The following is a 24,111-nucleotide window of genomic DNA, read 5'->3' as shown; positions in this document are numbered from 1 at the left end:
AGACTGTAATCAGCTGCGCCTTGCAACCAGCTGTAAAACAGATTAGTACTTTGATCCTTTTTACTGCATCTCATGTCTACTATGCATTCAACCCATAGTCAACGTATTTATTATTACGTAAAATGTGTACTCTTAATACTATGTCTTTGTATGTAAATGTCTTTGTACTACGCTAATATGACTACAGTATGAGACATCTTTATACAGTAAAATAATTACCAAACTTATTTGCATCCTTACCTAATTTTCCAAACATTAAATTTCCATCAATTCTATTTAACTTTAAGTGTTACATTACTGCGTATTGAGAGCTAAAAGAGACAACTTTTGCTTTTTATCTCTTCCTTCAATGTTTTACACTTTCGTTGCGCACAGTTTCGTGACAAGTTTCAAACTGCATTTTGAAAACTTAGAAAGTTGCCAGATAAGCTCTGTCGCCAATTCTTGTTATGTTTCCTATCTACAGAATATTAGCAACTGACCTTTTACTATTATGTATGGCTAGATTAGTGGATTCGTTATATATAGACTATATATATATATATATATATATATATATACCCTGCTAAAATACCCCAAAGAAACCGGTAAATCTTTTTATGGGTACCCATAAAATTCTATGTGTTTCTATTGACTTTTACTGGTTTCTATTGGTCTCCATGGGTTTTTCTTACTGATTTCAAAATGGCTCTTAGAGACCAGCAAAACTTTCTACCGGTATCTATAGAATTTTGTTGGTCTCTACTGACTTTTACAGGTTTATATTGATCTCTGTGGGATTTTCTTACTGGTATCAATTTACACCCATACAACCAACATTCAATGTCAGAACTTTCTACTGGTTTGTATTGGTTTATATTGACTTTTACTAGTTTTCTTACTAGTATCAATATAAATAAATCTTCTGTTGGTTTATATGGGTTTATGCTAATTTTCTTGTGATAGACTTCTTGTGAACAATAAAATTAATAGAATGAAAATATGATCTCTTTAAGACCATCAGAGTAACCTGGAAACACAGGTGGTTGTTCTATTAGGTTTAGAGAGGGTTTTTTTTCCAAATATGCTTATTAATTTGATTTTTAAAAAACTTTTGTAACAGTAATCATATACACCACACAATAATAGTAATCATATACACCACACACAACGAGGTTTCTCTAGGGCGACCAAAGGCAAATAAAAATGCATTTTTGCAAGTGGTCGCTTTAGAGAGCTGATGCTCAATACCAATATATACTCATGTTCTCAGAAATACGTTTATCTTTTAGAGGTGGTCGTCTTAGGGAGGTTGCCTCTACGAAATCATTCTCTCTAAGGCGACGAATCACACTTGCAGAATTTTTTTTTCTTTGTGAATGGTCGTCTTACAGAGGGAATTTTCAATACCAAAATATACTTATGTTTTCGCAAATATTGGTCTCTTTCAGAGGCGGTCATCTTAGGGAGGTTGTTTTTGCCACGAGTTGATTCTCTGAATACACACACATACGCACTTACAATTCTGATATTACAAATAAACACCGGTATCAACCATTATGTCTTTAACGCGACCAAACATTGTTCATTCACAATCGCAAAACTATTTTTAACGCTGACGTGAGGAAACAAATTCCCCTCCCTCCCTCTCCCGCTCTCAGAAGTTTTTCAAACAAGCAATATGGCGCCGTTCTTGTTAATGTTGTGCGATGTTTGTGTTATGGTCTTCATGGATAGTAGGCTGTAGTAATGCAATAAATAATTTACTATGATTTATATATTCCAAATTTCACTATGTTTTACTGTTTAGCTATTAATAAAGAATAATAAAATACCAGCATTGACTGTGAATATGAAAGCAAATACTACTAAAGCCATGCACGTGTAATCATGTCTAATGTTTGAGAGAACATTGCTGATAGTTGACTAATTCTGAAATGGAGTTTCTGTGCGTGAAATTGATTTTCCATCTTTACTTTTATCCTTAAAAGCAGTGTGCATAAAGACTAAAAAGTGATAATATCAGACTCGATAATTTGGTTCAGTGTGTTTACATCAGATGCACAAATATAGTTTTTGCATTCCACTAAAACTGTATTTTTGAAAATTTGTTTTTTTTTTTTTATTACAGTTTAGAAATACTTTTTAAAGGTTGTTCATGTACATGCTTTATCATTTGAATATTGTGTCCTAATAAATTTGAGCATACCTTACTTAAAAGTACATAAAGAAACTTAATAAGAGGCAAAAATTAAAAACTAATTTTTTACACCCGTTCTGTGCTATAGCTGCAGAATTGAAGTAAAATATAAAGCATCTAAAGTTAAAAGTAAATTGCAAAGCAAGGCAATTCCCCAACAATATTAATAACTGCAACTATCTCTCCCATTTACTAGCCTATACATCACATACCTAAAAATTTTGTTACGTTTTTTTGCAATACTATTGGAAACTACTTATCCCTTCTGTCTGATGAAACCAATTGTGACGCGAGAGAAGGTTTAAACAACATTTTTATTAAAACTTAAACTCATTTTATTTTTTACAACTAGTGCTTACAATCTCCGCTGGTTGCGAAACTTCTTCTAGCATAAAATATAAAGCAACATTTAAAGTGTTTTAACACCAGAAATTGGCAAAGCAAAATCCTATCAAGCTTTGGTTAAACGCTTCCTACAATGCGCGGGAACATTTAGCTAGCAAAATGTTTAAAGTCGATCTAAAGCAATTCTCAGAGTTGGTCTAAAATAATTCTCAGATCTGAACCAGGAAACAAAACGAAGGTTAAATATTTATATCCATATGTCCAGTGCTTCATTGAAATAATTTCCAGGCAGACGAGAATCCTGTTAAACTGTCTTTGACATATGGTTTCTGTTGTAACATTATTGTAGCATCGTAATTAATCAAAAGTTAAGAAAACTTCCAAGTCTCTGGATGAGCTCGCTAAAGACTGCTTTGTAGACAGGCCATGCTAGACAAGAAGCTGCTTAGTGTATCTGAAGTAAAACCTACGCCCTGCTCTTGCCCTCTTTGAGCTGCTGAAGAACTACTAGGTAAGCAAAACATTACGTTACACTGTAGGGTTTCCCTTATTTTGCATAACAAATTACTTTAAGTTTGGTACCTTTTCTGAACTCCTCAACTTCGCCTCACGTTTCCTCGCCATGGGGTATATTTGAAGTTACGTGAAGTAAGTATTTAAACGTGTGAATATCTGAGTTTATTGTTATGAGAGTGTTTCGACACCAAGGTTAAATAGCTTTACTTCAGGGTACCATGTTATATCTGAAATTCCTATATTGTTAAATGTTAAATATGAAACTACTTGCCGTGAAAGGTAGTGATCGTATAGTGAAACGTGTACAGCATTTTTGCGTTGTGAAAAAAATGCATCCCGGGACCGCGCCGTGAGAGGATCGAAACATAAGAAAAACATATACAAGAAATATAGGAAAAAATATATTAAATATATAAAGAAAACATATTGTAAGAAGTTCCAGATTAAATATCAGTTTATTCAATTACATCACAATAAGAAAAATCTTAACCTCATCTGAGAGTCTTTTCATTTTAATTCATAAAAAAAAAACTTAAGGTTTGTCTGGTAATTTAAAAGAAAGGAAAGGGAAGCAATTTAAGGCATGAGAGTTAAATTTTAGATTCGACGTTGTTTTTTACTGCTAAGGACGTTTTTTGAAAAGCTTGCCTAAAGTTCAAACACACCAAAAAAAAACTTATCTTGAGGGGACATCTTGAAGTGGAGGACTCGTATCTTATCAAGCGTTGATGTCGGCCGGGCTCATCTTGACACTGGTTCTAAAAGGGTCGGCGCCAATTCCCACTGGAGAACCGAAACAGGAGCACTGCTGCCCAGGACGGCTATCCGCTTGGTCCTGAAAGTCACACGCAGGTAACTTGTTCAAATTTCGCCTCTTTACCAGCACGCCGCAAGGAAGAGGGTTTACAGCCTCAGGTCAGAAACGTTTTTTCTAGGCAATTACGGCTCGCCTGTTCTTACTCATCCCAAGAGCAAGCTTCACGAGTAACGTCCCAAGTAAGTTCCACCCGCCAGTCAGTAAGAGAGAGAATCCAACTCGAATTTCCTTCAAGCCAGTTTTCAAGAGCAACGTCCACAATTCCAGCAGCCCGAAAGTCAGCGAGTCCAAGCGTGAGTGTCAGTGTAGGTGAGTCTCGCCTCTTAACCAAACGCGGCCGGGGAGCATATTTGCCGCTCCCCGCCGGGAAAACATCTCTCTTCGTAATTACATTTTGTCCAGCAAGCCCGTAAGTCCAGCAAGCCCGAAAATCAGCGAGTCAGTCCAAGAGTCAGAGAGTAAGAGAGTCTCGCCTCTTAACCAAAACGCGGCCGGGGAGCATATTTGCCGCTCCCCGCCGGGAAAACATTTTTCTTCGTACTTACATCTTCTCTCTCGCTTTTTCAACCTGTTTTCAAGAGTAACATCCACAAGTCCAGCCAACCAGTAAGTGCGCGAGTCCAAAAGAGAATGTGTCCAACTCAAATTTCCTTCTTCTCCTTCACAAACGCGGGCTCCCACTATGGCTTCACTTATCGCCCCCTTAATTATGGCAAAATCTTCGTTTTCAACCCCTGAATGCGGAAATAAGGGTGATCGCGCATGCGCGCCTTTCTTCACTTAGCCAACAACCGGACCCTCAATCGCCAAAAACCTGAATGACTTACATTGAAAAACAAGTAGCAACCTTTGACCTTTCTGTCACGTACTTTCCTCTCTTAAGGTCAACTAACAATGAAAATTCTTTCTCGAACATTCTAAAGGACAAAGCGCGCGAAATCATGACTTGGCAAAAAATTGCCTACCTTTCCCTGCTTCTTTCACAATGAATAAAAGTTTGTACAAGATTTGCAAATAGAGGAAAATAAATAATATTCTTTTAAACTAAGTAATATTTCCAGAAGCATCTGTTTTTTCCCAAATTAAAGCCTTAAAATAAATAATTCATAATCAAATAAAAATTAAGATTTCCATAATCATAAAATCATTCACATAGTTTTTATAACGCTATCAGACAAATTCTCTACATAACATTCCTTTCCCCTAAGGAATTAAATTTTGGTTTACCAAGATTTAGCAGACAGACACTTCTTGAAATACCATGACTCATACTGTGCAATAAGGCTAAAGGATAACATAATGTAACAATATTTCACACGACTCCTTGGTAACAGTGACGTTACTGACACATTAAATTTCAAGTCCAAAATGTGCAAGTAAAACAACAAGATTAATCAAAGCAATTACTAATTAAAATACTCAAGGAAGATCATAAAAAATAATTAATCAAAAACATCAATTAAATCACTTAATTAATTACCTAGAAATACTCAGAACACATACAAAAATAAAAATAAAAATAAGGCGTTAATCACAAACAAAATATGTCTAAGATCAATCAATAATGACAAAAAGAATTTCTCTTTTTTTTTTTCAGTTCATTGCATCACATTAGTGTTGCAGTCTCTGTGTGGCCACATTTCTGAACGTTTATTTATCTATTCATTCCTTTTCAGTCCATTAATGTAAACAATTTCACCTGAGGTCGAGCACATTCTACTATTGTGACAATTTCTGCTGAGCACAATCATGGAGTACATTAAATGAGTACGGAGTTGTCAATGCAAGCGAGGGAAAACCCTGTAGTTAGAAATCATTGTGTTAGCAACTCCCCCCTGCAGCTTTCAACGCGAGAAAATGAAAGCAACCAACCCCGGAATGTGAACTCAGCACCACAATACTCCTTAGTAGAGGAACTTGACCCTAGAAGAAACCAGATTTCACCCTCCTACGTCTCACCTTCGACCAAGGAAGAACAATCACTCTTTCAAAGTTGAAGAAGACTATCTTTCAATTTTTCCCTTACGATAGATAAGCCACTGAATGTGTTCGGATACTCACACCCGAAGAAAGAAATAATCTAATCCAATTGTTCACACCAAAAAAAAATGAAATGAATAAAAAATAAGATAATTAACGCGCCGCAGATACATAAAATACATTCCTGAGAAAATAACACACTAATAATTCAAACAATTCCAAATAAAATATGTCACATGAACGTATTCAAACAAAGACTAAAGACCCCTAAGTACTACGAAATTGAATAACTTCCAAGATTGAATCCCAAACAGTCACGTCTAAGAACAGAAGCGGCCTGATCAGGGCCAAGCATTAGAAAAGAAAAGAATGTTACAACACAAGGAACCTCGGAACCAGCCGAAAATACCCCACACAAAAAATCAGAAAGAAAGAAAACGTGATTGTCCAAAAATTCAATTCAACCAAAATCAATTCCGAAAATAGCATCCAGAATACGCTGTGCAAATACCAATTAGAATTTTATCCAAAACACACAAAAATAATAGTAATAATAATACAACCTAATGTATATACAAAATAACGTTTGGCCAATATTTACAGATACTACAAGATACACATATACACATAAAATGAAAATACAATTAAACTGTAAAAATTTCGTACATAATTCAAATGAGCAATGAGATCAGTGATACTTAAAAAAAATTTAAACTGCAATACCTAAACAAATACACACATAATCATTATGTTAAACCATATCAAGTCAAAAATATTTCACTGTAATTCAAATCAATCCAAAAAATAAAAAAAATCAACCAGCAATAGTGAAGTGTCGCTAAAAATTCAAACCTCACGGTAAACACTAGTGAGTAACAACACCATATTTAAGTCCCCTTAATAAGACAACAACAAAAAAAAAATTCAGTAATTCTAAAAATCCACTAAGTCAAAAAAAATTTTCAAGCTAGTCAAAGAAATCAATCAAAGCTGGACTGAAGCACGTTAGTAGAACACTAAATAAAATATCACAAATCAACAAAGTGTTAAAAACAACCCCCCAATGTAGGCAAAAACTGAGATCTATTCTGCATCAGACTTTTTCAAAACGTTGTATAGTAACCTAAGCAATAGCTTTCAGCACACCTCCACCCAAACAAAAGAAACAAAGTAACTCTTTACCATGTCCATGTAAGCTGAGAAAAGCGCTGTATTATGAATATGACAGACTCAAACTTTACGTATCAAGCAAACCCCCAGACACGTTGAAAGAGAACATAAGATCTCTAATCCCGGAAAGAAAAGTGCGCTGACTGAAACGTTACAATCCTGAACCAACACAATGAAAAAGATACAACAATAGTTTTCTCAGATAACAAGTTCCTGTTTGCCCCGGTGTAAGAGGTCAAGTGCCACCATGAAGTGCAAGTATTTACAAGAAAACGAGCTTTCAGGACATTACAACTTCACGCAAGACCTAACTGCAAGCAACAAATGCAAAGTTCTCAAAAGTGCTAAACTAAAAAAAATAAATACTCATAACTCGTAACTCAAAAATCCCTAAAAATCACACAAATGAAATCCATAACTCAAATTCTTCTATTTTCCTATGACCACAGAAATCTCAATTCTTCCACGGAAACTAAACATCAGAGAACTTACATTTTACGGACCTTGGCAGTAACCACCAAAAAACAAAACAAAAACCTGATACAACTATCTTGATACTACCAATTGAAATACAAAACTTAAGCCAAAACAAGAATTAACCCCAAATTCAGCAACAAGTCCAACCAAGAAAGAAAATTCAATAACTCAAATCAAATCTATTACGATTCACTAGCAAATTCAAGACAAACTACTTGTAATCAACAGAAAATTCCCACACATGAGTACAGAGCAAAAGTAACTAATCTTCTCAAACTTATTTCAAAAATTTCATAAAACCAATTCCCGTTGTCACCAAAATTCTCATTAAAATTCACTTTCTACAATTCACAAGAGTAACTCCATTTCTACTGTTTAACCAATTCTCACATGACAACCCTTCACAAACTTAAAACTCAGAAGATAATTAATCTCAATTACTCTGACTCAATAAACTAATTAGAACTTCACTCAAGCTGAAGAATTCAATCAAAAAAATTAAATATGCAAACATCACTATTGCTGATCTCAGGCAAAAATTCAAATCTAACCCATGTTCACTTTAAAACAGAATTTTGCAATTGAAAAAAAAAATCTTCAATTTTTCTAACTCATTCATTTGTATCATTATGCCTTCAGAACTTATAAAATTCATTGCTCAATACTAAATTAAATTTTCTAACACATTACACAATATACTGGAATCATATCAAAACATTGTAAATCAAAAAGCAATAATATACTACGCTAGATAATTATGAAAACATTACATACATTTCACAAAATATTATTCAATTAATTCAAAAAAAAATCAAAATTTCTCTAACGTTACCCCTCACAATTACACATTTCACAAGATTCTAGGTTAAAAAATCAGCAAAAACACAAAAAAAAAATTTCTAACTACGCATAGCTATGGCTTGTCTCATTCAGTAAAATAATTAGAGTCTTTAATCTCTTTCTCTTAGAAGTGCTCAAAAAATGAGTCCAGTTTTTAAAGACAAGCACTCGAAACTTGTTACAAGGATATACAAATAGCATAGGATTATCGTGAAATAATTCATTTTCCATCTTGTATCATAAATCAGAAATCAAAAGTATACATCCTTAAACACTCAAGGATTTTCAACAGTAAGAATGTACAGTACCTATTCTGCTACATTAAAAAAATATATTTTTCCTAATTTTAAAGTTCAATTCTGTTTGCCTAACGTTAAAGTCCAAAATTCCTGAAATTCACACACATTTTCAAGCTTTATCACTCTCGTATTAACAAATAAGCAAACACAAATCAAAAACTCCAATTAATCCTAGCACATAAAATTTAACACCTTCTTAAAACAGTAAGTTATACGAAATAATAAATTCAAAAAATGAGTTACCGATTCGATCCTTCACTAAGCAGAGGTCACGGCACCAGTGTTATATTGAGAAGTTTCGTGAGAGGATCGAATAAACACACAAAAAAAATATATATATAACTTATCTGTTAGGGGACATCTTGAAGTGGAGGACTCGTATCTTATCAAGCGTTGATGTCGGCCGGGCTCATCTTGACACTGGTTCTAAAAGGGTCGGCGCCAATTCCCACTGGAGAACCGAAACAGGAGCACTGCTGCCCAGGACGGCTATCCGCTTGGTCCTGAAAGTCACACGCAGGTAACTCGTTCAAATTTCGCCTCTTTACCAGCACGCCGCAAGGAAGAGGGTTTACAGCCTCAGGTCAGAAACGTTTTTTCTAGGCAATTACGGCTCGCCTGTTCTTACTCATCCCAAGAGCAAGCTTCACGAGTAACGTCCCAAGTAAGTTCCACCCGCCAGTCAGTAAGAGAGAGAATCCAACTCGAATTTCCTTCAAGCCAGTTTTCAAGAGCAACGTCCACAAGTCCAGCAGCCCGAAAGTCAGCGAATCCAAGCGTGAGTGTCAGTGTAAGTGAGTCTCGCCTCTTAACCAAACGCGGCTGGGGAGGATATTTGCCGCTCCCCGCCGGGAAAACATCTCTCTTCGTAATTACATTTTGTCCAGCAAGCCCGTAAGTCCAGCAAGCCCGAAAATCAGCGAGTCAGTCCAAGAGTCAGAGAGTAAGAGAGTCTCGCCTCTTAACCAAAACGCGGCCGGGGAGCATATTTGCCGCTCCCCGCCGGGAAAACATTTTTCTTCGTACTTACATCTTCTCTCTCGCTTTTTCAACCTGTTTTCAAGAGTAACATCCACAAGTCCAGCCAACCAGTAAGTGCGCGAGTCCAAAAGAGAATGTGTCCAACTCAAATTTCCTTCTTCTCCTTCACAAACGCGGGCTCCCACTATGGCTTCACTTATCGCCCCCTTAATTATGGCAAAATCTTCGTTTTCAACCCCTGAATGCGGAAATAAGGGTGATCGCGCATGCGCGCCTTTCTTCACTTAGCCAACAACCGGACCCTCAATCGCCAAAAACCTGAATGACTTACATTGAAAAACAAGTAGCAACCTTTGACCTTTCTGTCACGTACTTTCCTCTCTTAAGGTCAACTAACAATGAAAATTCTTTCTCGAACATTCTAAAGGACAAAGCGCGCGAAATCATGACTTGGCAAAAAATTGCCTACTTTTCCCTGCTTCTTTCACAATGAATAAAAGTTTGTACAAGATTTGCAAATAGAGGAAAATAAATAATATTCTTTTAAACTAAATAATATTTCCAGAAGCATCTGTTTTTCCCCAAATTAAAGCCTTAAAATAAATAATTCATAATCAAATAAAAATTAAGATTTCCATAATCATAAAATCATTCACATAGTTTTTATAACGCTATCAGACAAATTCTCTACATAACATTATTCAGAGCGTGTTTTAAGCTAGCCAGCGCACTTTAAGTTCTTATCCCGCTGTTTCGATAGTACACCCATTAGCCGCTTCGAATAATTTTCATACCTGTTAGGTTTTGTTGAGTCAACCTAAGGTTAGCCATACTTTAGCCTGCAATCCAGCACTATTCTAATTAGACTTTGAATTGATTTATATTCTACGTTTAAGTTTCACTGCAAGTTGATGGTGTTATTGTAACGCATGAAGATCGCGCCTTTCTATTATTAGTTGGAATTAATAAAAGGTTATTTGCACCCTTCTTCTGTACTGGTATTTCATTCACGCCTGTGCGAGAATTCGCCAGGTTCATTGTTGGATCTACTTTAGTTTATGTGGAATTAAGAGACAGATCTTACAATACTTACCTTGTAGCATGCGTCAAAATTTGTATTCTTATCAGAGTTTGAAATCGCACAATTAATGCAGCATAATAATGATTGACTACTGCTTCCTCTGCAGTAATTCTTGTAGCATTTGGGGCAGACAAGGCTATTTGAACAGAACAGACCGATTTCCAACATTCTAACACCTATTAACTTTGTTTACTCTGTCAAATAGGCGAAACAAGCACGAGCAGAACCCTAGATATACAGGGGTTGGACAAAAATATGGAAACACCTTTAAAAAAACATGTTTCTTAGCTTAATATGGTGTAGAAAACCCGTTGGCATCCAAAACAGCTTGCAGTCTTCTCGGAATGGATAAATACAGTTCCTGTATGTTTGCCAAGGGAATATTATACCATTCTTCCTGCAAAACGGTGGCAAGTTCAGATAACGATGTTGGCGGTGGATAACGAGAACGCACTTTCCGTTCCAATGTAGACCACAAAGGTTCGATAATATTCAGATCTGGTGACTGTGTTGGCCAGGGGAGATGGGACAACTCATCCTCGTGCTCAGAAAACCAGTCCTGGACAATGTGAGCTGTGTGAACAGGGGATTTGTCGTCTTGGAAGACACCATCACCATCTGGGAACAAAGTTTGTACCATGGGATGAACTTGATCGGCCAAAATGTTCACATAAGTCTTGTCAGTCATGTGCCCTGACACAGTTATCATGGGGCTAGCAGAGAACCACGATATGGCTGTCCAAACCATAACATAACCTCCGCCATGTTTCACTCTTGGCAACAAGCAGTCTGTATTATAGGCTTGAGATGGCGTTCTCCAGACGTAAACTCGGCCAGAAGTGGGAAACAATGTGAAAGAAGACTCGTCAGACCATATTACTCGCTTCCACTGCTCTATAGTCCAAGCCTTTATGACTTAAACACCACTTTTTCCTGTTACGGGCATTAGCATCACTGATGAGTGGCTTCTCAATTGCAGCACGGCCAACAATTCCCTGTTTATGAAGCTCCCTTCTAATTGTTTTGGTACTCACAGAGTTCGGTAACACAACATTCATTTCAGCAGTAAACTTTTGCAGCTGTGGTCTTCTTATTTTTCGTCACAATTGCCCTTAATGATCGTCTGTCACGATCACTCAGGACACACTTTCGTCCGCGCTGTGATTTAGCAGATGATGATGTTTTTCCGCTTTTCAAATATGCGGAATAAATCTTCGATAAAGTACCTCTTGAAACACTAAACACCTCGGCTACCTTGCTTACAGAAGCACCTACCGTACGTGCTCCAACAATTTGCCCACGTTCGAAGTCTGTTAACTCTGACATAATGCAATGACAACCTCACATAACAGTACTCCGACAACAACTGAACTGTTTAGCACATTTACGAAGTTGTATAGGTGGCGTCAGTAGTCAAAAACTCCAGCGCCACCTACATATTTCATTAAAATCTATCTTTCTTTTCAAACATGCATTTCACAAGGTGTTTCCATATTTTTGTCCACCCACTGTACCTTTCGGTGCGTCGAAAGCTCTTCAATGAGACGCTGATTTACGTTTACTAACCAAACTGAAATGATCTGTTCTACTAAACTACTATTAATTACTAAAATTATCTGGTATTATAATTATCTTTTAAGTGGGGTTCGCGGATATATAGCGCTCCAAATTTGGAGCTAAAGTGGAGAAGGTCTCTACAATATCCTCAATAGTACCAGCATCAGATACTCCAAAGATTGTGACAGTCATCGAGTTAGCTCGCGTTTCCCTGTCCTGGAGAGTGATCTGTACAGAAAGTCTGTTTTCAATTTCTTTTCGCAGTAGCTCGAGGTGGCTTTTGCTTTGAAACGGATTAGAAGCTTTTCGAAGCAAGTACGACGGAATTCGACAAAAATTTCCATTTTTTGCATTCATTGACGCAGTACTTTACTGACATATATTTCTGGTAACCATTCTATATGTATACCGCGAACCAACATCCCATTGTTCCATACTCTAGAAGAGGAATGAAGAGTGAATTTTGTCCGCTATAGAAGTTTATCGTTAGCAACTTTATTAAGGTTAAACGTTAGGAATGGAAGCTTTTCTGAAAACCATGTAAGCAAACAGCTTAATTCCTTAACCAAAAGAAACTAGTGCAGAACTAAGTGCATGCATATGTCATTTGCAACTACGTGCAGTGAATCTGTGTCAATAATTGATGCAAAATAAGTAAGAACTGGGATTATGTTCCTGATCCCTTCTACATTTCTGTCAGTTATTCTAGAGTCATTAGGATTTCTAAAATATGAAACACGAGAAATGAGCAATGCCCTAGCTGGGACTCGAACCTGGAACTCTTACTCTTAAATACGCCCTGAATATGCTACCGTTATACCACGAAGGCATGTATAAAAGAGGCTTTATAATTCTCCAGCCACGCTCCCCAGTGCTCATTAGCTGGGATACGCGTATTATTAGATTTCGTGTATTGGACAGCTAAAACATATTGATCTGGATTTCCGGGTGCACTGTATCAACAGAGACCATTCTCCTTAATTCTTAAACGATTCATATACTATGGGAACGGACTATGTCCTCTGATGAATAAGTAGATTCTAGAATCTATGCTCATCTTTGATAATTGAATCCGCTTCTTCACAGAAAGAACTGCCTCGGATTATTACGCCCAATAGAAATTCTATTTACCTTCATTAGTCTTTTCTGGAGAATTTGACATTTCCCTGCTGACACAAAAGTCGCGAAAGTAACCCTATTCTTTAAGCTATAGAAGAATGTGTAGATTCGTTTTCCAATTTGCTTACTGCCAGCATTACGGAAAGATTCTAGAACCGATCATTTTACAAATATTGACCTTCGATCTTCGAAAAAAAATTATCTGCTTCTTTATAGCAGTTAAAAAAATCTTTAAGAAAAACGAATCTGAAACTTTTTTTAATTTCATATTTACATCCATAATTATGTGCTGTATATACACTGTTACTTTCTGGAAGCATTTATAAGATTCCTAATATTCTTATTTGATCAAAATACTTACTTAATAAACTCATCTTAGTTTTATTTTATAAATGTTCTTTTATTGTTTGTCTAAAAAAACATTATTTTTATTGTAATCTAAACTTGTATACGATTATACATATTGCTAGAATGAAAAATAACCACCTTTATATATGGCATTTAAGAATAACAAATACTTTTTTTTTAAATTTTACTCAAACAAAATAATATATAGTTATAAGTATCTTTCATGTGATAGTAAAGTGAATGAGTAGATTTTGAATATCTGTTAGGTGAAATAACAATACAGCAGTTATTTTGGAGAGCGACCTATCAAGGCTTTAGATCTTCATTTACTGTAAATTAATCACCTTAAAGAACTTCATTTTCAGTAATGTTCGTTGGTGTTATTTACAGTCTCAGAATTATACTTTCAGAGGTGCTCGTCTTAAGTTACTAGTTGTCATGAAAAGTGTTTAATTAATTTTCTATTTATTTTATACAAAATTGAATTATTTTATTGAGGTATTTTGGTAATTAATTTTATTTATTTCATTTAAGAACAAATTTAATTGAAAAGAAATTTCATGACAGTTAGTAACAAAAAGTCTCGTTTGATCTCTTAGGCATGAGTTGTAATTGAATAGCTGCTCATTTTTGTGATTTTTAATTCATGTTATGGAATGTGATTTATTATTTTACCTTTAACTGGATACAAATTTCACTATTATCTTAATTTGAAAATTTTTAATTTTCTTACTTAAAATTGGAAATTATTTTCGATAAGAATATTTAATTACCCTGTTGTTTTTTTATTTTTAATTCCATCAGAATACTAGATAATTGCCTCTACTTTTCAATTTTCAGTTTGTTATTCAATTATTAATTTAGCTTCTCCTGAAAATATAAAGCGAGCTTAAACTAAAAAATCATTTATTTTTCTCTTTCATAAAAGTCATGTATTTTATGCTTAGAATTAATCCCTTTTGCATCAGGTTTTTAATTTATTCCTTTTAAAATATATATTTACAATATATATAAAGTACAAATCTAACTTTTAAAGTTAAATATAATAAAACAATGCATAATTTGATATGAAATTCCTTTTGATGCCTGTAAAAGGGTAAATTATTTCTAAATTCTTCTAAACGAGCCTAGGAATTTTCAACAAATAAATTTTTCATGCCTACTAACTATTTTTACATTATTCAATATTCTGGAAATAGCTTTTATCTTTCTCGAGTTATTTTGCCCTTTTATCTGAGAGAAAAATACTATTCTCTCTTTTATCAGATGCAATACGCGGCTTCGAAAGCAACACAACGTAACTTCTACAGGGTATAAAATTCAAAAAAAAATTTATAGTTTGTGAATGCTTCTCTCATAAATGTGAGATGAACAGTACAACATTCTTTCGATATTTCAGGAAATAAAGTTGCAGTAAAAATAATAGACAACATTGCTGAAAACCTGTTGGAAATAGAATCGGAATTCAGAGTTCTTTCATCGATTGGTGGTCAGCCTCTCGTACCGGAATTTCACGGCACTTATTTACATTCACCCAAAAATGCCAAAAAGCAGCTGTGGTTTGTTATGGAGGTAAGTCGATTTTGTTCTTCAGCTTCTATAATAATTCTTAAAAATATTATCATTTGTTCTTGAACAAATTTTTAAAGCTCCTTTTTCTGAATCTATAAATTTAAGACAAATATTACAAAAAATCCATGTAGAAGTTTTACAGTAGAAAATTATATGCCAGCACAAAATGCACATGTCAGTCTACCTAATTATATATTACATTTCTTAATCTTTCTAACTTTTATGATTGGTATTTATTTTTATAGCGTGTTAGCAATTACGTTTTTAGAATTAACTCAAAGAAATAATGTTTTAAGATAAATTTCGTTATTATAAAGATACATTAAATACATAAGATAAAATATGTTCAAAATATGTAATTATGCGTATAAAAACGTTAACATTTGACAAACCCTGTCTGATTTACCAAAAATGTTTCCTTTACTTGCTTGGATTTTTTTACAGCTCGATATCAGTTTCTGATTTGTTAAAATTTAAACCAATTTCAACTAGTTAGGTTATGTTTCATAATGATTAATTAAGTGTAATCAAACCATTAAATTCTGGCATAGAAAGCGAGAACTGTGCATTTAAATTCCCTCCTCAATTTGAAGGGAAACACCCCAGGGGATGATATTCGAAGATATCTGACAGAAAATTTTACTAGCCCTTGTCAGAGCTTTCGGGTTGATAAATTTTATGTTCTCACATTTCATAAAAGCACAGATGTTAACTTCCCCGGCTTCTTTGAGATGTCTTTATATATGAGGCAGGTAAAAGTATATTTTAGGGTACGCCTTGGCGAAACTTGGTGATTTTTGGCGGTACATGGAAACCGAGTTTGTGCAATTCTTTGACTTGTTATTTTGGCTTGCGTAGCGGTAATTTTTGCCCCAAAAATAGCCGCTTCACAAATCAAAAATAAAAAGAGAAAGAATTGCACAAACGCGGTATCCATGTACACATCGACCTATTTTCACCTAAAACAACTTCCCAGAATTGCACAAAACGGGCACTACGCACTTTCTTGACTTCATGTACACATCGACCTATTTTCACTTAAAAAAAATCAGAGAATTTCACAAACTAGGCTTTGCGCACTCCCTTGACTTTGTCCACACATCAAACTATATTCACTTAAAAAATTAAAGGAGCAAGCAGCCAACAAAAAAATATATAATCTGAATAAACTACATTTTAAATTAAACAATGAAATAACATAAAAAAAATTCTTCTTATCACTACACGAAGGAAATATCCACTTACCTTATTTACGAATTTACGCGTCTTCAGTCAAACACAATTCCTTAACAGCATCCAAACACTTCCTAAAATTATCTGAACTAGAATCTTTATGCTGATGTAGCCACATAAATTCACAAAAATAAGAGTAAAATATATCCTCCGTTCGAAAATATCCGATGTTCGACCATACGCATTTTCTTCCTCCAAACAGGACACTTAATAATGGCTACTAAGTAAACCTTCATTTACACACCAGTCAATTAATCGTTTTTTCCCTTTCGCTCAAAATCCTATAGAAACGTCAAATTAATCTTACCACATTCAGCCAATTTACCGGGTAAACAACAAATAATCCATCACACAACAAACCCTTACCTAAAATCCGACACACATTTTCCAAATTTTCCCCATGATTCAAATTCACCGCAACCAATTACGTCATAATAGGGTTTCCATAGCATTCAACTACTCAGGTTGTCATAAATGAGACAACAACTTGGCGATAAATGAAACAACAATTTCGCAATAATACAAGGGTACCTTAAAGGCAACTCTAACCTATAAGGCAGTTGTGACTTCTTTGAGATTTATTTATGTATGCGGCAATCTCTCTTAACCACAATTCTGACTGAAGTGGATTATATTTCAGTGTGGGTATTTCCCAAATATTTATTTGAAACTATCTTTTATTTTTAAAATTATATCGTAAAATTTGTTAAAGTTACTATTGCATTTTCGAAAATATACTGATATTATTATCATTTACTTCAGCATATTTCTTTTCTTTTTATTCAAGCAAGCTATGTTAAATGGCATTTGGCATTCACTGGTAAAGATTAATAATTTTTTTTTCATAAGGCTTCAAATTTTATTGTAAGGATGAAAAAATACAATCAAGTCCCTCTTAACTGGACATGTATAAAAAAAGGCTAAATTACTTTATTGAGAAAGGATGGAAAATTACTATTATGGCAACGCATATAAAGATGCGAAACAAACTTTTATACGGAAAAGAAAAAGAAAATTGTGTGGTTTAACAACAGTAAAAGCAGTTTGTGTCATAACGTTTTGGAGTTGAATTAGCAACACGTAATTTAACTGCACATAACCCGGAATTTAGATATATATGTTATGGTAAAACACCGAAATCTGGAGAATGTCGACTTACACCGGTCAATGTCGACATTCACCATGTACTTATGATGAATGTTGAACATATAACAATATTATATTTTCCTCTCCGTAATTCAGTCGCGAAAAAACGCACTTGAGACTTAAAATGAGAACTTAAGAACATGAGAACTTAAAACACACAGTACATTCAAAATGAGAAAGGAAAATAATAGAAGTTAAAAACTTACTTAATTATACAGTACGTACTAAATGAGAAAATAAAATAACAGTAATAAAAATCTTACTAAATTATGTGATTCAAATCTTATTTATTGCAACAACTTAAACTATTATGGCACTTTATGACCTCTCTTTTCGACTTACACCAGAGCATATCTGTGATTGTCGACATACACCGGTGAGTGTCCGAATATACAAGAATGTAGTCAAATATTCGATCTTTCACCAACGTATTTGGTGAATGTTAACATTCTCTGGTGAAAGTCGACATTCTCCAATTTCGGTCTTTCACGGTAACATATATATATGTTACGGTGAAACACCAAAATCTGGAGAAAGTCGACTTTCACCGGTGAATGTCAACATTCACATAGTCGCGTGGTGTATGTCCGAAATATTTTCTAATTACTCTTATTTCTGACTTACAACGCTAAATGTCGACATTCACTATGTACTAATGGTGAATATTGAACATATAAGAATATTATATTTTCTTCTCCGTAATTCAGTCGCGAAAAAACGCACTTGAGACTTATAATGAAAACTTAAGAACATGAGAACTTAAAACACACAGTACATTCAAAATGAGAAAGGAAAATAATAGAAGTTAAAAACTTACTAAATTACGTGATTCAAATCTTATTTATTTCAACAACTTAAACTACACTCAAGTCCATAATTTAAGGATAATTCGGAGTCATGCGGAAATCGAACTCTAAAATAAATATATCCCCTTTAAAATCACTACACACATCTTCAAGAATCATATGCGAATTTCAGGAAGTGACCAGATGACACCGATGGTACGTCACAATGACGAGAGTATAAGAGAGTGATATATAAGGAATACAGGCAAAGAAGTAAAATTGTTCGCAGGCGTTTTATAAGCATTTCAGTGCAATAACCGAATAGTTATGACACAAAGGACGCATTTGGATGATTTTTAACATGGTAGAATTATCGGCCGTCTGGAATGTGGGCGTAACCAACTGGAAGTATCAGACGAACTTGGAATTGCCCAGAGTGTCATCTACAGGCTTTGCCAACGATTCCAAAATGATGGTAATATGAGTAGACGTTACAGCACAGGTCGCCCCAGAGTTACAACGCCGAATGGGGACCGGTATTTGGCAGTTACTGCCAAAAGAAACAGGCGGAGCACAGCTTCACACCTGTCTCGTCAGCTCTCTTCAGCCACTGGTACGACAATTTCAAGGCAGACCGTGTACAGACGCTTTGGGCAGATTGGTCTATATGCTGTCAGATGCGTTCCACTTACTGCAACTCACTGTCGCCTGCGGTTAGCCTGGAGTAGAGAGCATGCATTGTGGACACCGCAACAGTGGGCTTGTGTGATGTTTTCCGACGAGTCCAGGTTTAGCTTGCAGTCTGATTCTCGCCGGACGTTCATGTGGAGTACCCGTTACCACCAAGAAAACATCACTGAACGACACCGTTACGGTGGTGCAGGAGTGCTCGTTTGGGGTGGAATTATTCTGGGTTCCAGAACTGACCTGCATGTTCAAATTGGAACCATGACAAGCGAAATCTATCGGGACGTCATTCTGGAACAACATGTACTTTTGTGTCGGGGCGCCATGGGCGCACAATTTGTGTTTATGGATGACAACGCCCGTCCTCACCGTGCAAACATCGTAAGCGAATGCCTTAAATCGCAGGATATCCCCCGTATGAACTGGCCAGCATTCTCACCGGACTTTAATCCAGTACAGCACGTGTGGGATATGCTTGGCCGACGATTTGCAGCCCGTCAACCTCCTCCTACATGTCTACCGGAACTTCGGAGAGCGTTGCTTTTTGAGTGGTGTAATATCCCCCAAGATCAGATAGATAATTTGATACTCATACAATGTATTAACAATCATACCAACCATGTAATATTGGTTTTTTGTAAATAGTTTTTTTTTTTTTTTTTTTTTTTTTTTTAATTTGCTCCAGGGAGAAAAAATCGCTTTTTTTTAATAATATCAAACCGATGGTACGTCACAATGACTTTTTTTGCTCTTTACCTTTTGTATAATAAATAAACTTTACAAATAAGTCAAATTTGTTTTGCTTCTAACTTTTCCTTTGCCTGATTTTGCATTATCCTTAATTTATGGACATGAGTGTATTATGACACTTTGAACTGCACAAGAGGCGCTTGCTTTTACGACTGCATTTATTTGTGGAACACTTCCTTTTGCAATGACAGCGTGTACATATACTCTTCTCTTTTCGACACACCAGAGCATATCTGTATTGTCGACATACACCGGTGAGGGTTCGAATGTACAAGAATGTAATGCAATATTCGATATTTCACCGACGCATTTGGTGAATGCTGACATTCTCCGGTGAAAGTCGACATTCTTCAATGTCGGTCTTTCGCGGTAACATATATATATAACTTGTATAAAAAAGTACTTACTCGGCCTTGACTGTCCAACCGCTGGTCGTAGACATGTACGAGGGGGTTAAAAAAAAGGCCCACTTTTTTTATATATGAACCCGTAACGGTCTATTCACTTAATCAGTAGAAATGAAATTCCAGATACTCTTATCTGAAGGTATGCACTCGAGATTGTGATGATTAAAGGGAACAGAGATCTCACAGTTAAGGTTGCATTGAAAACAATTCGAAGGTTTCCAATGGCAACTGATCAGTGCAAACTGATCAGTGCATTGAAAAGCAAACATCAGCAAACTGATCAGTGCATTGAAAAGCAAAAAATGTCGTTTGAACGATACATGTATGACGAATGCCGCCGGCTTAAAACAAGTATTGTAAGAAGAGTATTGTAAAGGACCAATGACTACACAAGAGAGAAATGGAGGAAAACTTCGATTGGAATTAACAAGCTTTCAACGTGCTTACCTTCGCAGATGACAACGCATTGCATGCCGGATATTGTTCACAACAATGAAGAATGTAACATTGCAGGAGAAATCTGTATAACTTCACATTTTATGATATCTTTCAATTCCGACAAATCTCGTGGATTTGATGTGTACAACTTAGATTTCAAATAACCCAAAGACCAATAATCCATCTGTGTGAGGGCGGGGCATTGCGGTGGCCACGAAACTGCAACGTTACGGTAGATGACTCTATCTTGAAACACTGTACACGTTGGAAACTTGTAATTCCAATAAAAGATTTTTTCCTTCTCCTTTCTATTCTGCCATTGGTACTTTTGCAATACTCTGCTTTTCAAATGTTTAATGCTGGCAGTTTTTATCATAAGTGCATCATTCCAACGACATTTCTGTTTTACAGTGCGATTATTAATTTGTGCAGCAAAAATAAGTGTGTTGTTATTAAAGGATTTCGGAGTGTTTTCACTGTAACCGTAACCGTGACAGCTCTATTGTTTTAAATCATTACAATCAACGCATACCTTGAAATATTATTATTTTTAACTGAAATTTTATTTCAGTACGTTGAGCGGATAGGTCGCTAGAGGTTCATATATTGGGAAAATTTTTACGACCAGCCTGTACGTACACCTAAAAATGTGCTTTAAATAAAGAAAAGATTCATGTTTACGTGTTTAAAAAAATTAATTTTACATAATATAAAAAATATATATTTTTATATGTTCTCTCGGTTTCCATGCTTATATTTAGGAAACTTTTACCCTCATCATAAAAGAAACAAAACGCAAAAAATGTGATTCTCGAGAACACAGATTGAGGACACAAACTGAGAGAGATATTTTATATTACAGTTAGGAATCATATTTAGGGGGCGTGCGCAAGTTGAAGAGTAAAATATTTGCGTATGTGCGTACCTAAAAATAAACTATCACTTTAGAAAAAAAATTTAAATGTTAAGAGAGATTAATGTTTCAAAGAGATTAAAGTTTCAAATGTTAAGAGAGACAAGCATTTTTATGCAGATTCTTGTGAAAAGTATTGATAACTTCCTTTTCAAAATAGAGATCTTATTCACAGATTCTTATACAAATGTTTTTTTAGGAAATACTGCAGGCTTATGTCTTGACACGAATCTAATTCGTAGCATTATTTGCATTAATTTAAAAATGAAAAATATTTTAATTTCAGTTATTTTTTGCACGATTATCAGATTATGATTTTTAAGTATTAAATCTTCATGAGAATATTAATAATGTATTTCTATCCTTTGAAAACTTGCAAATTACTTGAGTGAAAATGCTTTCGGCATTCCAAATATGATGAGATCATTAATTAATAACCCACTGCAAAAAAGGTTTTTGAATGACACTTGAGGAGTAAAAAAATCAGCCTGGAATTTTTTGAATTTATTTGCTAATAGACCCATCCATGCAACTATGACGTCAAAAATAGCTGATTTGGGAATTAAATATCTCGGTCAATTTTTGTGGGATGGAAGTTAGACTTGTAGAGATATTAGGTATTTTTTGGAAGCAGGAAAGATGAAAAATTTGCAACGCCTTCGCCGGGAATCGAACCATGGACCTCTGTAATACGCGCCCAGCGTGCAGACCACCTCACCATGAAGGCATGCCAAGAAGGCGGGAGAAATACCTTATATACTCTTCCTCTTAAAGGGCGACTGGGGTTTTAGGGAACTTATTCGACAAATCCTGGGTGAGGAGAATCATCATCCAACACCCTTTTAGTTCGGGCGCCACAGTAGAGACATTAGGTAATTTAGGAAGCAAGAGAGATTGAAAAATATGCAGGTGACAGGTGAGGAGAACTGGGCACCTGACGTCTACCGGAGGTAAGCAGGTGTATGCCCTTCGTCCTCCACTATCCAGCGCTTATCGAAGAATTAAAGGAGTTACGTGAAAAACATGGCATTACAGGGGATAGGTGGCTGTACAATGGCTACAGATGTGGGAAATAGAAAACAGGCAGCTGGAGGGAGAGAAAGTCTTATGGCAGATGTCCTGTCCCAAGGCTGCAATCATGATAATAGTCTGACATATCTTATGCAAAGTTACTCAAGCGTCTGTGAGTGTCCACATCGCTGAAGCACTGACGTAGGTGAGTGGCGTTGGTGAGAGAGCATTGATAGGCGTAGTGGTCTGGGGAGTCTTCTGCTCCGCAGACGGCAGATTTCAATTTCGGAAATACCAAAGTGAAGAAAATAAACAGACACGTGTCCGTCACACAAATAACTGGGAAGAAATCGTATGTACTGAAACTGGAATGTTAACTGGGAAGAAATCGTATGTACGTCTCCCGGTATTACTTAAGTCCCATTCCTGTTGCCATTTTAGGGTAAATTTTTGAAGCAGCACCTTTTTCAAGAAACAGAGAGGTGCCGGAATATTGATTTCCTCCTGGGTTTATGTTGTTACTTGCCTCTTTGGCGAGTTTGTCGGCTGTTTCATTGCCTATCAGACCTGTGTGTGCTGTGACCCACACTAGTTGTATGTACTTATGGGCATTGCTTTGCAGAAGATGCTGTATGTTGATAATGAGTGGAGAGGAGCAGTTATAATTTAAGACTGCCAGAAGAGTGGACATACTGTCTGAGTAAATAGTGATGTAAGAACAGGGTGAAGCCAGAGCGTATTCAATAGCCGCTGTTATAGCTAATTCTGCCTGGAAAACGCTGTTCCAAGATTGTAAATAACCCTTCCAAGAGTGAATTATATGTGCGCCATCGAAAATTACAAAGGCACTGCCTACTCCATCGGAGGCCTTGGAGCCATCTGTAAATATGGTAAGGTCTGCTTCTTGTATGTATTGATGGTGAAGATTGCTGTTGATTTCAACATGTGTGCCCAAGCCTTTACGCCCTGGGTGCGTGAGCATGGCGTTGATAGGGCATTCGTACTGTACTGGGCTGAATGTTATGTTGTGAAAACTGGCATCTCATCTTAGCTGAATGATTCTGGTATAGGCAGCCTTCTGTTCTGCTCGAATATGAAGGAGAATCAGTCCTGCGAGGACAACGGCGGCGTTAGTGGCTGTTTTCCTGTGTGTCTTGCACAGATTAAGAGCAAACTGCCGTTGGATTATGAGCAGTTGTTTTTATAATCGACTTCTCATTGTCTGAGGCCAGATGGCAGCTGCATAAAGGATGATCTTCTCAATAGCAGTGGTGTAAAGAATTTTGCGAAAGTTGGGATTTTGTCCTCATGTCGCGCCTTGAAATCTGCGAGCCTTCCGTGCAACGGCTTCAGTTTTAGTTTCTAAGTAATGCAAGTGAGGGATCCATGTCAGACCTTTATCCCATATAAGACCTAAGAATTTTAATTCTGGGACGATCTTGATGCTCTTGCTCTCAAGC

The 24,111-nt window shown here is 35.9% G+C and overlaps 1 protein-coding gene across 4 annotated transcripts in view; it reads left to right on the top strand.

Moving 5' to 3' along the window:
- The window catches only part of ninaC (STKc_myosinIII_N_like and MYSc_Myo21 domain-containing protein ninaC), a 232,689-nt gene that overhangs the window by 23,215 nt on the left and 185,363 nt on the right, over positions 1-24,111 (top strand). For all 4 annotated transcript variants that reach the window (XM_085816858.1, XM_085816856.1, XM_085816857.1 and 1 more), the window contains exon 2: positions 15,109-15,281. In XM_085816858.1, the coding sequence (XP_085672984.1) occupies positions 15,109-15,281 (173 nt within the window). The remainder of the gene's footprint in view (positions 1-15,108; positions 15,282-24,111) is intronic.

This window comes from Stegodyphus dumicola, chromosome 5 (genome assembly GCF_044657685.1).
Source record: "Stegodyphus dumicola isolate Sdum_Otavi_A_Nest chromosome 5, ASM4465768v1".
NCBI classification, from domain to species: domain Eukaryota; kingdom Metazoa; phylum Arthropoda; class Arachnida; order Araneae; family Eresidae; genus Stegodyphus; species Stegodyphus dumicola.
The sequence above is the reverse complement of the archived record's forward strand: the minus strand, read 5'-3'. Positions and strand labels throughout refer to the sequence as shown.